We start from the raw sequence: 16,939 nt of genomic DNA, 5'->3' as shown, positions 1-16,939 counted from the left end.
TGATTATGTAAGATGTATAGAATTGATTGTCCTCTCTACATGAGCCAGGTATTTAGAATCTATGACTTAATACTTTTGAAATTCAAGAAAAACTACATGTGTATGCAGAGATATGCTATGAAAATGGGAAAAATTAAAAAGGAATCATGATGAATACATTTTAATATTCTAGAATTGCCAATAATGTGTGTTACTATAACTAAAAGTTGTATATAATTTATGAAAATGGAATTTTGTAATTGGTTTTTAAAAATTGTGTAATTCATATGTGTTATGAAAAGTCTGAAAAATTAAGGCAAACTCAGAGATTGGTAATTGCAATATAGAAAGAATTGATCATCCTGTTCACATTTGTCCTTTAACCATTCTGGAACATTATATTTAGATCCAGGAAAAAAGAATAGCAGATTTTATTCGCACCTGTCTGTGGTTTCCTTGACAACTACTGTAGATGCTGCTATCACCATGGGGATGGTTCTTCTAAATGAAGCAGCAACTTCCAAAGGGGATGTTGGGAAAAGACGCAGTGAGTTGATGTTGCTGTATCTGTTGTTTTGTTTTATTCTTAGGATATGTTTCATTCCAAGGGGAAACAGAAAAGCCCCTCCTAAACACAGATTTTCCTAAGAAGCAGGAAAGTTAAAATTTTGTTTTACTTTTTTTCTTTATTGGCTGTATGTGAGAATGAACTTAAAAACAGTTCTTTCTTAATAGCTTTTAGGTGCCTTCCGCCAGTTACATGTACAGGAGAGGGAGGTGGCGTTACTCTGTCAGGGCTGCTGTGGCCCATTTCTGCTACAGCTGCAGTTGGTCTCTGCTGGAACATCCTCGCTGCACAGATGGCCAGTCTTGAGAGATTTTTATTGGCAGTAATATATTTTTATGTCATGAGACTCAGGAATCTCAGGGAAGCCAGTGCAGAAGCGGGCGCTGCTGCTGAAGCATCTTTTGTGCACAGACACTTGATTAGTGTCCAGTCCCCTCACATCTTTTACTGACATTTAAGAGCACATGGGGGTGGGGTGGTCCTCTGTTCCAGGAAAGGCAAGAACTGCCTTTTCCAAGGACTTTGCTGTTATTGCTTTTGTACGATTTACAACCCTGTCAGATGTCAGGTTTTCAGGTTAAGCAAGTAAACTTTTATCCTTTGATGGGACTGTTCCATCTCAAAGGATTGTAGGAAAGAAGTAATGGATGTTGCTACAAGCAGAGCAGTGTCTGGGGAATGTCTTCTGCCCAGATAATGGTGGGTCAGAAATGGACAAGAGCTTGAGGAGGGGTTTCCTGCCACCCAGCTTTTGATAGTTAATGTCATGACATTCTAAAACAAGTATTCAGCAAATATAGCTACTGTGTGCATCTCCCTATTTTAATTTATGTTATAATCCTTGAACATGTTTCACCTAAATTTTGATATAAAAAGCACATATGTTCCCCCAAAGAATATGATTTGAAATATTTAAAACAACCTAGCTTTGTATTTTTTACAGTGCTGTTAAGTATTGTGTGTTACAGAGGGCCAGTGGCTTCCGAGTACTTACTGGCGTGAGGTATTGAGATGTGTGCAGATAGTGTAGATAGTGTAGAGTTGGCCTGGCTTCAGTGTCCCCTGATGATTCTTCATGAATGGAAGGAAACTCAGAACTGAGCTCATTGTCTTAAGCTTGGTGATAGCAATAAATGCTATGTCTTTTGAATGCTGCTCTTGGGAGGGGCAAGGCATTATTTAATCTGCTGTTCTTTCCTCTGATCTAAATTATAGAAAGAGCTATGTAATAGACTATTTAATCTCACATTGATACATATGAAGACATTGCCTTGAACTGCCATCTTCATAGATGGTCTGTTGTAGTGCCTGCTCCCTTTACCTCCAGAGTAATTATTTATATCAGGTTGGGATGGGATAGAATGCGTGGGAGAAGGAATAAGAGATGCTCATACAGGGTAAAAATTGCCGTTGCCCTTTTGGGTTTCATTCTGCGACTGGTATTGAATTGTACAACTCCTGAGACTATCTCTCTTGCCCGTGCAGCAGAGTATTGAGGCCTCCCCCTGTGGTTACCTCATGGCCCCTCCATTCCCATCCTGAGATACTAGAGTAGCAGTATTTTGATCTTATCACATAGACTCACACTAGTCCATCTGTATGCTTAATCACAGATTTGGAGCCTCATTCACCACAGTTCTATTCCTCTTCTAAACAGAACCACTAGAAAATAAGATAGAAAAAAAGTGGTAGAACATTGTATTGAGGATAAACATCTCTAAGCTTAGAGAGAAAGAGCATTGGAAGGATTTATTACAAAGTATATATACTGGCTCCCATATCAGCCATACTTGGAAAGCATGTGGCTTTTTAAAAGGTGTCTTACTTTATTCTTGGGGAGTACTCATGTGAAGCTAACAGATCAGTGATGTTAAAACAGAAGTTGTGGCTGAATTCTACTAAATTCTCCTGATGTTTGAAAATTTCTACTGCAAACAGCAGTTGATATTCCTGAAAGAAAGAGAAAAAAAAAAACTGCATGGACAAAAGTACATCAGGTTAGTGTGCTCACAGCACAGCACAGCACTTCAGGATAGTGTGCTCACAGCACAGCACAGCACATCAGGATAGTGTGCTCACAGCACAGCACAGCACATCAGGATAGTGTGCTCACAGCACAGCACATCAGGATAGTGTGCTCACAGCACAGCACAGCACATCAGGATAGTGTGCTCACAGCACAGCACATCAGGATAGTGTGCTCACAGCACAGCACATCAGGATAGTGTGCTCACAGCACATCAGGATAGTGTGCTCACAGCACAGCACATCAGGATAGTGTGCTCACAGCACAGCACAGCACATCAGGATAGTGTGCTCACAGCACAGCACAGCACATCAGGATAGTGTGCTCACAGCACAGCACAGCACATCAGGATAGTGTGCTCACAGCACAGCACAGCACATCAGGATAGTGTGCTCACAGCACAGCACAGCACATCAGGATAGTGTGCTCACAGCACAGCACATCAGGATAGTGTGCTCACAGCACAGCACATCAGGATAGTGTGCTCACAGCACAGCACATCAGGATAGTGTGCTCACAGCACAGCACATCAGGATAGTGTGCTCACAGCACAGCACATCAGGATAGTGTGCTCACAGCACAGCACATCAGGATAGTGTGCTCACAGCACAGCACATCAGGATAGTGTGCTCACAGCACAGCACATCAGGATAGTGTGCTCACAGCACAGCACATCAGGATAGTGTGCTCACAGCACAGCACATCAGGATAGTGTGCTCACAGCACAGCACATCAGGATAGTGTGCTCACAGCACAGCACATCAGGATAGTGTGCTCACAGCACAGCACAGCACATCAGGATAGTGTGCTCACAGCACAGCACAGCACAGCACATCAGGATAGTGTGCTCATAGCACAGCGCCTTCACTACTCTCCACCTTCAGGGTTGCTGGCAGACCTGCTTTTCTTCATGCACTAGGAAAAAAGGAAGCTTTTCCCACTATAGAAGCAGAGAGCTATTTGATTACAATATACTTCTGACTTAATATTTTTAATGTCTTTGTCTTTTCCTATTTTCCCTAATTATGTCACTCCTAATATCCCCTCAGACAAACAAGTGTGTATTAATTATCCTGCAAATGTTTTATTCATAACTAGTATTTTGGTAACACTGGTGTATAATTTTATAGGACAGGTTTAAATACTATTTTTTATTCTATGTATGCTTTCATATAATTAGCTAATATACTTTAAACTTTAGAAGCGGTTTTTAATTTTACTAATAGCAGTGAATTTTATTTATATATAAATATTAATATATAAACATTGTAAATTATATATAAATATTACACATACACAAAGGGGAACGAATGTTTCATTAGTCATCTGTTCCCAGTCATAGTAGAAGAAAATGAAAACTGAGAAAGCAATGTCCCTGCTGTTATATTTTAGTACTACAGAACAGTATTGAAAGCCAGGACCACAGCACATTCCACGGGAATGTGGTTCTGTGTTCCATCTCAGCAGTACTGACACCATCACCTGCTCTGCAATAGCGTCTTCCTCCTCGGGATTGCCAAGAACATAGTTTTCTACCCACAGGATTTTGTTCCTGGTCTTTTGTTTGCTGAGCTGTAGTATTTGTAAGTGAGATGGCCTCTACTGAGGTAGCCGTGAAGTCAAAAGCTGGACTTGCGTTTCTGCCTGACGATCACTTGGCATCTTGAGAAGGAGATTGTTGTGGAGCATCTGCCAAGTCATACACTTCTCCTGCTGCTGCTATAGCCAGTGCTTCCTAATCTGAGAGCTGATCATTATGTTTGTCACCTTTCACATTGGTTCGCTTTTGATCCTTCTGGGACATCTTAGTACTTAGAGGAAGTCCATAAAAGAAGAAAATCACCACAAGTCTTAGGGCAGTCAAGTCTGTTGTTTTTACACCCCAAATACTACATTTTCATTGAGAAGAATATGGAAAATGATGATTACTTTGTATTGTGAATTATCTGGTTTTGGTCCTTGTATGTGCCTGAACTGTTGCATGTAAGTATTTTGTAATTGAATGTCTTTCAAAAGCACTAATATTTCCATGTTATAAGACCCTAACAGTGTTATTTCTTTTTCTAGTCATTTGCCTCGTGGGATTGGGCTTGGTGGTCTTCTTCTTCAGTTTTCTACTTTCAATATTTCGTTCAAAGTACCATGGCTATCCATATAGGTAATATATTTATACTGATTTGGATGTTTTCATTTTAAACAAACAGTATAAGTATTCCAGTGGTTAGTTGGAGTTAATATTAAGTATTTAAATCACTAGTTGTCTGATTATCGTGCTATTAAGGCAAGTCTGAGCACCTAGCATTTGTTTAGCATCATGAACTGTGCAGAGACAGTTCTTGTTAACACCATGTATTTTCATTTTAGAATGCAGGTACATGTGTATGTACAGTAGTACAAAATGATCTTTAGGTAACAGACTTTAACATAATCACTTCTCTTTATGTATTTGTAATAATTGAGACATTATTTTCAAGATTGATTTCTTATAGAATCTACTCTTCCATGTCCTTTTAAAGTTGTAGCATCTTTGGGATGCTGCAAACGTCTAATAGTAGGACCAGACCATCTGAATCTAAGTCCCTGTCTGCTTACTCTGTTTCCAATTGAGTTGAGCTTCCACTGTATAAGGTGACTCATTCCCCGTGATGGCTCCACTACTCTAGAGTTGGACTCTTGAGATTGGTAATGTAGACGAACTCTCTTAAAGTAACAGACATGGGCATCTTCTCTAAGAATTGGTTGTGACTATGAAAATGAACAGGTTAGATGAAAACACAGGAGAAGTTGATGCTAAGCAACAGAATTGATGAGAAGAAAGCTGGTCAAGAGAGCCTGGGAGCCAGTGCTCTAGCAAGGAAAGGTCAGAGTGAGAGAGCAGAAGGCAGACTTTCCAGGCACTCATACTTGGGCTGTGCTGTTGCAGTGGGGAGGTGGGTCACCCCACTTTTTGAATTTCAGTAAGAAAGTACTTTCTTGGGTTTATGTTGTAGTCTTCTTTAGGAATTCCTGCATGCCTTGGCTTTCATTCCAACATTCTTTTCATTCTTTTTACAATTATTTTATATGATTATGTTTCAAATGATAGCCTCCTTCCTGGTTACCCCTCCACAAACCTCCCGTCTCCTCTCTCCTGCCCCATCCCCTTTGCCTTTATGAGGGTGCTCCTCTGCCCACTCACCACTCCTGCCTCACCTGACTCTAGCATCCCCCTATGCTGGGGCACCAAGCCTCCACAGGACTAAGGGCCTCAACATTTCCTCCTTTTCTCACAATTTTTAATTCATTCCACTGTATTCTTAATACCTTTGATTTGCTTTATATGAAATGATCCTTTCTTGATTAACATCAAATCAATAAAATGAAGTTGGCCACACAACACATTTCTTCACACAATGTTCAAAATTTCTTTATATAAGTACCTGCTTAGACTGTAATGTCTACTTATATATCTCTCATGCTCTCTTTTTAAATTATCTTTAATCTTTTTTATAGTACAGTTTCACCCTCCTGTTCTGCCCTCATCCCATTCCTCCTCCCCTGTCTCAAAGAGGATGTCCACCCCCCCACACACAAACACACACAAATCCCTACAGGCCTCCCCTCTCCCTGGGGCCTCACTTCTCTCAAGATTTTCTCACTGAGGCCCTGCTGTGCTTTCTTAAGGCTTCTTCATTTTAGTACTGAGAGTCTAAAACCCCAGCCTGTCCCAGACTATAATTGAATTCACAGACCACCTTTGAGAATTTGATAACTAGTCCTGTCCTGGATTCACTCTACTTGAGACCACAAACAAATTGTTTAACTTTTTGTTTTTATTTTTATGAGATTATATATGTAAATTGCTTAGAACACCAGTAATAGTAGTAATTAATTACTCAATAAATGTTTAATTCTAATTATTATTAATTCTAAATATTTACACTCATATTTTACTTTTCTCTAAATGGAGTTTTCTTCACCGTGCACACCAAGTAGCTTTGGTTCATTTTTTACATAATTCATTTCAATGAAGAACAGATTTCTACTGAACCTTTTGATGAATTTAATTGGGCTCCAGAGTCCCTTGAAATTTGCCAGTGAAATATCAAGATTCTTAGAGATTTTATCTAATTACCAACTGACACATAATTCAGAAGACAAGTTTTTTTGCTGATAGCACTGACTTCATTTTATGTATTGAATAAAATGTGACCTTGTTCTTTGCTCGGTTTCTAAGAAGACAGTGCTGGTATGGCTACGTGGTAGTATCCACTTAGAGATAATAATTATTTTCTCAGCCTTTTCTACTGGCACTCAGACATAAAAGTATTTTTTGTAGATGTCTCTAAAAACATCTGTGGATCATCAAAGTTCTTACTGTAGTAGGAGAAGGCATTAGATGTCTGTATTCATTCCATCACTGTGTGTCTTAACTGTCTGAGTAGTCTTGAGGGGCTCAGAATGACAGAGTAGCATCATGAGAAATACTAATTAGAAGCAGAAGATCTGAATGCAAGCTCTGGGTTTGCCTTTGCACTTTTACATAAGAGCTCCTACTCTGGTTGCACAAGATCATATTGAAATATCTCAGATCTTCTTTTTGTTAATTTAGAGTCTTAGGATTATAATCTTCCTCATCATTTTCCCCTCAGCTCTGATACAGTAGTCTTAGAGGGGCTGGAGACAAGTACCTAAAGGTGTCTGGCTTCTGTATCCATGCCTGGCTCATTAGCTGTTTTTGTATGTGCTTATACATGCCTACCTCAGAATCGCATGTGAATAATTGTGAAGGCCCTGACATCCTCTTGGTTCTCAGTGACCTCACTTAACCTCTCTTCATCTGCACGAGGCTTCTTAGCATTCCCTCACTGCATCCATTGCATTGTTTGGTTACGTTTTTATGTCCAGTCACCCATGTGTTTTCATTTCTTTCCTTTTAGAAGACTATATTAGGGGAAACAGTTTGTGTCTACAAAGGTCTGTGCACATAGTAGGTGCTTATAATATACTTGCTAATTGAATGTTTTTTCTCAAAAATATTGTCCACCATAGGGCAATATAAATGAGCCATTAAAACAGAGTGGAGAGCACTAGCCCGTGCCCTTCTCCAACTCCAGAAGCTCTAAGCTCTAATTCCTGTTAAGTTACAAACTTGGAGTCGTACACTTGCCTCACACAATGAAGAGAATTTATGAAAAGATGGTTAAATAAAGAGCACCCTGTACATCAATTCAGTATGTACAGTAAGCCCAGAAATTTGCTCTCACCTAGAAAAGAACATGGAGTTCATTATGCCTTTTGTTATCTGGAGTTATGATCAATAGCTTTATAATATGTGATGACATTCAGTTGAGGAACTTCATAATAGCAACTAGAAATAGAAAACTTAAAATTTAGAGAAAAGATGAGCATGAACAGGCATAGAATGGGGAGGAAGCTTGTGGTATGTAGTGTTTGCATATTTCATATTTTCGTAGACATCTCAGATATCCATCTCTCATCTACTAGGACTATGCCCAATGTGGAGCTGTAAGAATATAGCAAAGGTCTGCTGTGCAGATTGCATGACAGTGACAAGAATTGACTGTGCTGCCTTTCTCCTGCTGAGCTCTAGCCTGAAGAACGCATAAGGCCCAGACAGATGGCTCAGAAAAGCAAGCGTGGGGGTGCTCTAAAGGCACCAGTGTCTGTGGGCGCGCTGGTCTAGACTAAGAATTCAGTCGAAATCTTATAATAATGATGTGCAAACGGAAATGGAGTCTTAAGGATTATTTTTTCCATATTGTTGTATTTCCTTGTGGTGTATTGGAAAGTGATCTGGACATTGAGTGAGAAGATGTGATTTGGACCAAGGCTCTTAAAACTCTGTACCCTCAGGCAAGTCCTTTCATTTTCCCCGCCTTTCAAATAAAGACCATGATGCATCTCTTCAATTACAATAAGATGCTACTTTGTAGACAACTAAGATAAGCCGGAGTGAAGCCTGACAAGCCTTACTTTGCTGCTGTAAGGACAAGGCTCCCAAATAGATGACACCCATAGTCTTGGGCAAACTGTGTATTATTTAAATAATAATATATGAACATATCCCCTCCACCTTGGCTCATTTTTGTTGTCACTTTACAGAATATAAAACTAAATCAGTTGATAGAAATATTTAATTCTACCCAGTAAAAACTGTAGGCAAATCCCATTTGTTATTCACAAGTCTTAATATCCAATATTAATATAAAAATAAGACCAAAATAATTTAATAAAAAGTTGAGAATGGTGTCTGGATTCTTCACTATACACCCTAAACCCTCAAATCTCATAACAGTGGTACCCTAAAGGTTATTTCTATAGCAGCCTGCCCTTACTGTGCCAGGAGCTTCCACCACTGAGCAGTGCTGAAAGCAAAGGAGGACTTGGTCCAAGTAAAGTATTTACCTGTTCCTAGTTTTAATAATAGTCTTGTCCTCAAAATTCCTACTTAGTCTGCCTCTCTGTAAAAATTCTGTAAATAACTGACCCTGTCAGTAGTTAAACTTGTTAGCTATTGCCTTCTATAACTATAAATACAGTAATTTCTTCTCCTGAGTCTCTTATTCCTAAGAAAAGCCAGAATTTTTTAAGGCCTTGTCAGAACATAAGCTGTTTCAGAACTGAAGACTTCCCAGGGTTCTATAGTAAGGAAAGGGCCTCAGGACTTCCCTAAGGACAGTAAGCATCAGTGAGCACGTGAGTCAGTAAGAGAAGTAGCTGTGAGGAGTTAAAAGTCAACTAGTGGTCAGTGGTGGCACTTTGCCAGCCTGGACTACACACCAATACCCTGCCTTCAGCATTAAAAAAGATGAAAATCCAACCCATTGTGTACTTAATGGAAAAGTGAGGTCCTTCTTTTACCTGATCAGTTTGATGAGATGCCTGACAGTTTCTCATTGACCACGCATGTGGTTCTTGTTGGAGAGTCTACCTGGCCACTGGAGCTTTGGACTCTTCCCTTTGCTTGCGAACATGAAGAACAGTGAATGAGGGGGGAAGGACAGACATGCAGTTAAACCTCTCAATATTTAACCAGCTTTTGGTTGTACAGAATGCACTTCTTCAAAGCACTGTGCACATCCTATAACAACAGGAAGAGACCAAGAGGTTAATTCACAAGAGGAAGGGTGGGCCACTGTTTCCAGCATCAATGTACAAGAAGGGGACAGAAACTATCTCAGGATAGTCTTCATCCCATGACCTCCCTAGCACTGATTTGACTATCCTTTCTTTTCACACTGAAGACCTAGATTTTGTAACACGGCACTCATTCTTTTGTTTTCCGTTTTTGGTTATGTCAGTGCCAGATATATTAGCTCTGAGATTCAGAACTAAGTAATTGCTTGAGCAGCTCAATTTCTACATGACCCAAGTCAGCATCATTTCTGCATCCAGATGATGCCTTCTTCCACTTTTTTCTATTTTCAGTTTCTCGCTGCCATTAGAGTTGGAAATTGTTGTTGTCTTTCTACTCTCAGCCCACATCCTCATCCTAGGCCGCAAAAGGACTGGTCCCCTCATGGTCTCACTCCTGCCATTTTAATGATCTTCTCCATACCAGGGGCTTTCAATGTAGAGGAAAAAAAAAATGTAAGGACCTGGCTTGTCCTTCCACTTCTGGTGGGCCCTCTGTGCCAAGTACTCAACAGTGAGTCATCAGTAGCACTCTGCTAACTACTAGCTTAGTGACTAAGGAAATGTGAACCATGTTGTTCTGTGAGCAGTTATTCTGAATTTTAGGTGACGACTTTTCTAGTGTGCTTCTGGACTGTCATCCTTAGGAAGTTATGGGCAGGATTTTTTTTTCTGAATCCTGGATATGAAGAAAACAGCCAACATAAAGAATCATTTGAGATTGTCCTCCCATTTTATATTATACACTAGTATTCCTCTGCATCCTTCATACACTTTGCCTAGTCGTAAAGCTTCAGGGACAACCAACACACAGCTGCATACCTGTGACTAAAAGGAAGGATGTGTTTAAGGCCATCTGTACAGTGTCCACACAAACAGTTTACTCCATTATTCATTAGCTTCTAGTTTAGACTGTTACCTCACTTGACAGAGCATATATTCACAATCAGTACAAGTCAGTGCTATGAATAGTCCTGAAGCCACGGGGATAGAGTCTTATGGGGACAGCAGGACATTAGGCTGCATCCAAGTCAGCAGCTTGTTCCTTCAGAAAATTGACAATACTAATACTGATAATCATTATCCATCATGATACTGATAAATAATATAAGTGATATATACAAGTATCATCCGAAGTATAAGTATAAAAGAACAGTTACAGTGTTTGACCGTACATCACCATTATTCAGCAGGAACAGATAAAGAGAGAAGAGATGCATTATTAGATCAAGCTAGATAGAAATAAGATGTACCAATAAATAAAAAGTAAATAAATAAATGACCATAAACGTCGATATCAATATGTCTTTATGTAATAAAACATCCTGAGTGATTACCCAGAGTAAAACAGCTGGCTTTCTAAGAAACGTTTTTTTTAAAGATTTTATTTTATATGTTTGAGTGTTTGCCTGCACATATGTATATTCACAACATTCATGCCTGGTAACCATAGACCGGAAGAAGGCATGTGGTCCAGTGGGATGGGAGTTAATGATGGCATTGAGCCACCATATGGTTGGTGGGAACTAAACCGAGGTCCTCCAGCCAGGAGTAGTACTGTGTACTAGACTGACCACTTCAGGTAAGACATTTAATAACTTAGTTTGATGGGAATATATATCCTGTCAACTGAGATAAAGGTGACTATTGTAAAAAATAATAATAATTAAATACTTACTGAGCATTTCGGTTTGGCATAAACACCCCAATGTGAAAAGATAGCATCACTAAGTCACAAGTCAGTTTTTATGTTATGACTGTGATTATAGGGGCTAGCGAGCTAGCTCAGCAGTTAAGAGCGCTGGCTGGTCTTCGAGAAGCCTCAGGTTCAATTCCCAGCAACATGGCAGCTCACAGCTTTCCCTCCAATCCCAGGGCATCTAACACCGTGTTCTGGCCTCCTTGGATACCAGGCACACACAAGCTACACAGATATACATGCAGGCAAACTATATATACAAGTAAATTTAAAAAAAAAATAGTATAATCTCAGAGTTCCTTCTACTCTGCAGATATGGCATTCTAAATATCAGATCGTTTTTGTAATCTTTCTCATTCTAAAAAGGCACAAGAGGATAAAGGTAAAAGTATAAAAGTCTTTTTGCTTTAATAGAGGTGTATTTTTAGTGGAAATGATAGCTAAGGTTGTAAGTAATTACTCTTATATAGGCAAAAGAATTATAAACGCAGTACAAATATGAAACTTCTGTAAGAAATTCAGACATCGATATTATTCCAGTCCATTCCCTTTAGTCCCTATGTCCATTGTAACTGCTGATCTAGCTGTTGCTCACGTTCCACGTATTCTGTCACCTCTGACCCAGTCCTCTCTAAGCCTGACCCCATTCCAGGGACTCCTTTCAAAATCAGACCCTAATAGCAGTTTCAATTAGCTGAATATAATTGTGGTATTTTTGTTACATTTATGTGAGCTAATTTAGAATGAAACAAATAGCTTGTTGTGTTTTTCTTTTGCTCAATATGTAATATTTTCCTTTCTTTTTCAGCTTTTTAATTAAATGAAGCCAAATGGGATTTGCGTAAAGTGAGTGTTTACTGTGAAGAGAAGCAGTTCCTGACATTATATTATTTGGAATTCTTGAGGTTCATTCTTTGTTGATTGTGATACACTAGCTTATTCTTGTATAATTTTTTTAAGCTGTGGATTTTCCTAAAACATTTAATTTATAGAAATGGATGTGTAACCTTCCATAATCCGCAATGGACTATCAAAGGGTTTTTAAATATTCTCCATGTATGCCACAGGAGTGAAATAAATGACACTGTAACTAGGAATTCATGTTTTAGAATTGTGTGTGCTCCTATGTAAGGAAACCACTTGTTAGTAAAGAAATCCATGGATTATATGTAAAAGAATTGCTAGTACTGTACAAGGATAGAGCATATGCATGAAATATGTCGTGTGGACAATAATTCTTACTTCAGTTTCACTTATAAAGGATGTACACTGTTACAAAGGTGTTTTGTTATTCTTCTTCACAACTAGATCATAAATACATAGGACAAAGAGCTGGATAAGTGTTAATGCCAGTTCAGATCCTTAACCTAAAGAAAGAAGCTAGAAGGAACCTTAGACTTCACCATACCTCCAATGGGGTCAGGCAATAGAACCATCTGTCATTATTCAATGTTTTTGTGAAGCTCTTTACAAATTCTGACTCATGAAATCAAATCTACTATGGTCACTTTCCTTTTGTTTAATGGACTGGGCAGGGGCCTGGAACCCTATGAATTGTTAGTTTTCCCAGAATGACTCAGATGAAGCTCTTTGATAACCACATACAGAAGGAATGTAACTATTGTTATTGTGCGTTGTTAACGAACATACGTGTGTATAGTATACCCATGTGCATCCCAGGATTCCTCACATCTTTTCAATGGACAGGCAATGCAAGAACTTCTCTGTGAGTTACAGAGATAGCATAAACCAGCTGAAAACCAAAATATAAGTTGTACTTAAAATCAGCCTTTTAAACATTTTTTGTAAAACTCTGTACTGCAACTGAAAGAAATATTTCCTTAATTGGTTCAGTAAGTTTTAACATTTTTAAAAGCTTATATCTGAATAGTAAAACTGTGGAGGGATTTATCCAGTGGCAATCCCAGCTATATAGTCACAAACAGGAGTAAATAATATTCTCTGAATTTGCATAATAATTTAGAACTATATTAACTTTATCATACTCTGATATCTGTTACTAAAGCATAGTTGACTTAGTTCACGTTAATGCTAATAAATTCAGCATTGAGATTCCTTTTATGGAAAAATTTGGCATAATTTTGTTCAATGCCTGTCCCTAGGTATCATTTGAATTGGAGTTGTACCTATTTACTATTGCTATAGTCTCAAACTTAACTGACTCTAAGCTTCAGAGTGCAAATAGAATTTGTTTCCAAACCTTAAAAATAACAGATATTTGTTATAATTAAACTTTGTCATTCCCTATATTTCAAAATTATCTTCTAGTTAATTAAATCATATTGACAAAACACGTCAAATCTCACTTTAAAGGCTAATAGTATATATGCATAACCCCAGCCAGGCCATCCAAGCCCATGGAATAGAGGTTTGAAGGTAGATATTTCCTTATCTTACATTAGTAAGAAATTTTCCAGTTTGTAACAATTTGTAATTTTCTTAAGATCAAAGAAAAGTTAATTACAGGTTTGTTCAAGGGCTATGAGGCCAGATCCAAGGGGCTCCAGTGCCTCTGGGCCTTCCAGGCACCTGCACTTGTGTGTACATATGCAAACACATTCACAAAAAAGAAAAACAGTTCAAGTTTTCTTTTTCATATCTTAAAATGTGACAGGTGGGACAAAAGAGATGGCTCACCAGGTAAAGGTTGCTTACTGTTCTTCCAGAAGACCAAGGTATGATTCCCAGCCTTCAGCGGGTGCCTTCCTACCAACTACCTGTCACTGCAGTCCCATGGCTCTGCCACTTTTAACCTTTATTCACTATATGGAGAATTTTCATTCGAATCAATCATACATTTGACAGTTTCTCACTAGAATTTAAAAATTACTTTTCTCCTGTGACAGAAAAGTCCTGATAGAAAAAAAAAAAAATCTCCTTTCAGGGAGTCTCATTTTATAGAGACATTTGTTGGTCATCTCCTTGTGTTGTCTTCAGCACAGTGCTTCTTGAGTTATGCATTCAAACAAATAAACCCAATACTATGTGCCAACCATAAATTTATTTTACAAATAAAATATTTCCCATCAGTTTAATAGGGTGAGTTATAGGCAGTAACCAGAAAGCTTAACATATATTCCTGTCTTGATTCCTAAAGATACATGAAGGCTTATCATTATTTTACAATAAATGACATTATACATTGTTTTTCAAGAAAGGCTGGCCATAGGGGCATACAGATTAGCCAGACCATCAAGACACAGCAGTTAGTCTCAGTGATCATATAGTTTGGGAGGGAATACAACAACCCCTGTTTCTAAGAGACTGCCAAAGGATTCCCTTTTGTTTCAATCACTCTGAATTTACTAAGTTTAAAATACTAAAACAATGTATTTTTCGTACTTTTGTAAATGGGTGTTATATCAGATCAATAATCTAATCATACTTTCTAATGGTTGGGAAGGGGTAGTGTTACACCTAGTCACAGTTGAAGGCAAAAGTGCACGTCACTTAGCTCCCAGATTCCGTATATGATTTATGAAGGTCTACTATTTGCGAATTTTCTTTCATTCCTTTTGCAAACATATATTGCAAGTCATGCATATATTTTTACATATAGCTATAGAATCTATTGTTTTTAAAAATACATTCAGAGTAAGATAGGGGGAAAAAGTGCCATTCTTAAATGTTAATATACTACCCAGAATTTGGTAAATTTAGTAAAAATAAGAGTAGGAAACTCAAGAGATCTCATCATTCATAGAAACACTGAAAATAATTGAAAAAACTGCCAGTATCTATCTTGCTGGAAGTTTGGAAAATAGGCTTATAGCAACCAAGTAAAAAGTATAATTATGCCACCAGCAACTAGAACCCAATAGAATAGATATATCTTACTTCTCTCTTACTCTAGTTACCTATTAGCAGTAATGGTGGAAGATGTATCATGTATTGCTGATTTGGCTTGTAGTTTGGGAGGGAATACAACAACCCCTGTTTCTAAGAGACTGCCAAAGGATTCCCTTTTGTTTCAATCACTCTGAATTGTCTTGAGGTGAAGAAGATGGAGGGATGGTTCAACTAAAACCAAGAGCTAGACAAATCAAAGTATCAGCATTTCCAGATATTAAGATAGTATACATAAGTGACTCTCAAAATTCTACCAGTGAAATTCTACAACTAATAAACACCTTCAGTGAAATAAATGAATACAAGATTAGCTAAAAAAAAAAAAAAAAAAAAAGGCCTTCCTATGTACAAATGAAAAAGGGGCTGAGAAAGAAATCAGGGAACCAACATCCTTCACAATAGCTGCAAGTAATATAAAATATTTTTGAGTAACCATGCAAGTGAAAGACCTATATAACAAAAACTTCAAGTCACTAAAGAAAGAAATTGAAGAAGGTACCAGAAGAAGGGAAGGTCTCCCATGATCATGGATTGGTAGGAGCAACATAATAAAATTAGCCATCTTACCAAAAGTAATTAACATAATTCCCATCAAAATTCCAACAGAAATTTACAGACCTTTAAAGTACAGTACTCAGCATTATATGAAGAAAACAAAGAGGAACTATCAATTCTGAATATCTATGCTCCAAATACAAAGGCAGCCACATTCATTAAAGAAACTTTAGTAAAGCTCAAAGCACACATTGCACCTCACACAATAATAGTGGGAGACTTCAACACACCACTTTCACCAATGGACAGATCATGGAAACAGAAACTAAACAGGGACACAGTGAAACTAACAGAAGTTATGAATCAAATGGATCTGGCAGATATCTACAGAACATTCTATCCTAAAACAAAAGGAAATACCTTCTTCTCAGCACCTCATGGTACCTTCTCCAAAATTGACCACATAATTGGTCACAAAACAGGCCTCAACAGATACAAAAATATTGAAATTGTCCCATGCATCCTATCAGATCACCATGGACTAAGGCTGATCATCAATAACAAATAATAGAAAGCCAACATTCACGTGGAAACTGAACAACACTCTTCTCAATGATACCTTGTTCAAGGAAGGAATAAAGAAAGGAATTAAGGACTTTTTAGAGTTCAATAAAAATGAAGCCACAACATACCCAAACTTATGGGACACAAAGAAAGCATTTCTAACAGGAAAACTCATAGCTCTGAGTGCCTCCAAAAGGAAACTAGAGAGAGCACACATTAGCAGCTTGACAACACACCTAAAAGCACTAGAACAAAAGGAAGCAAATTCACCCAAGAGGAGTAGACTGCAGGAAATAATCAAACTCAGGGGCGAAATCAACCAAGTGGAAACAAGAAGAACTATTCAAAGAATCAACCAATCAAAGAGCTGGTTCTTTGAGAAAATCAACAAGATAGATAAACCCTTAGCCAGACTCACTAGAGGGCACAGGGAAAGCATTCTAATTAAAATCAGAAATGAAAAAGGAGACATAACAACAGATCCTGAAGAAATCCAAAACATCATCAGATCCTTCTACAAAAGGCTATACTCAACAAATATGGAGAACCTGGATGAAATGGAGAAGTTTCTAGACAGATACCAGGTACCAAAGTTGAATCA

The 16,939-nt window shown here is 38.1% G+C and overlaps 1 protein-coding gene across 4 annotated transcripts in view; it reads left to right on the top strand.

Annotated features, from left to right (window-relative positions):
• Tusc3 (tumor suppressor candidate 3) overlaps positions 1-12,688 on the top strand; it is a 141,063-nt gene extending 128,375 nt beyond the window's left edge. For 2 of the 4 annotated variants that reach the window (XM_085844013.1, XM_029480733.2), the window contains 4 exons: positions 452-526; positions 4,641-4,731; positions 8,366-8,429; positions 12,218-12,688. In XM_085844013.1, the coding sequence (XP_085700139.1) occupies positions 452-526; positions 4,641-4,731; positions 8,366-8,384 (185 nt within the window). In that variant the 3' untranslated portion in view covers positions 8,385-8,429; positions 12,218-12,688. The remainder of the gene's footprint in view (positions 1-451; positions 527-4,640; positions 4,732-8,365; positions 8,430-12,217) is intronic. The other 2 variants (XM_085844014.1, XM_085844012.1) reach the window with 1 other exon arrangement.
• The last annotated feature ends 4,251 nt before the right edge of the window (positions 12,689-16,939 follow it).

The sequence above is a fragment of the Mus caroli genome, unplaced genomic scaffold (genome assembly GCF_978045245.1).
Source record: "Mus caroli unplaced genomic scaffold, Mus_caroli_1 scaffold_10, whole genome shotgun sequence".
Lineage (NCBI taxonomy): Eukaryota > Metazoa > Chordata > Mammalia > Rodentia > Muridae > Mus > Mus caroli.
The sequence above is the reverse complement of the archived record's forward strand: the minus strand, read 5'-3'. Positions and strand labels throughout refer to the sequence as shown.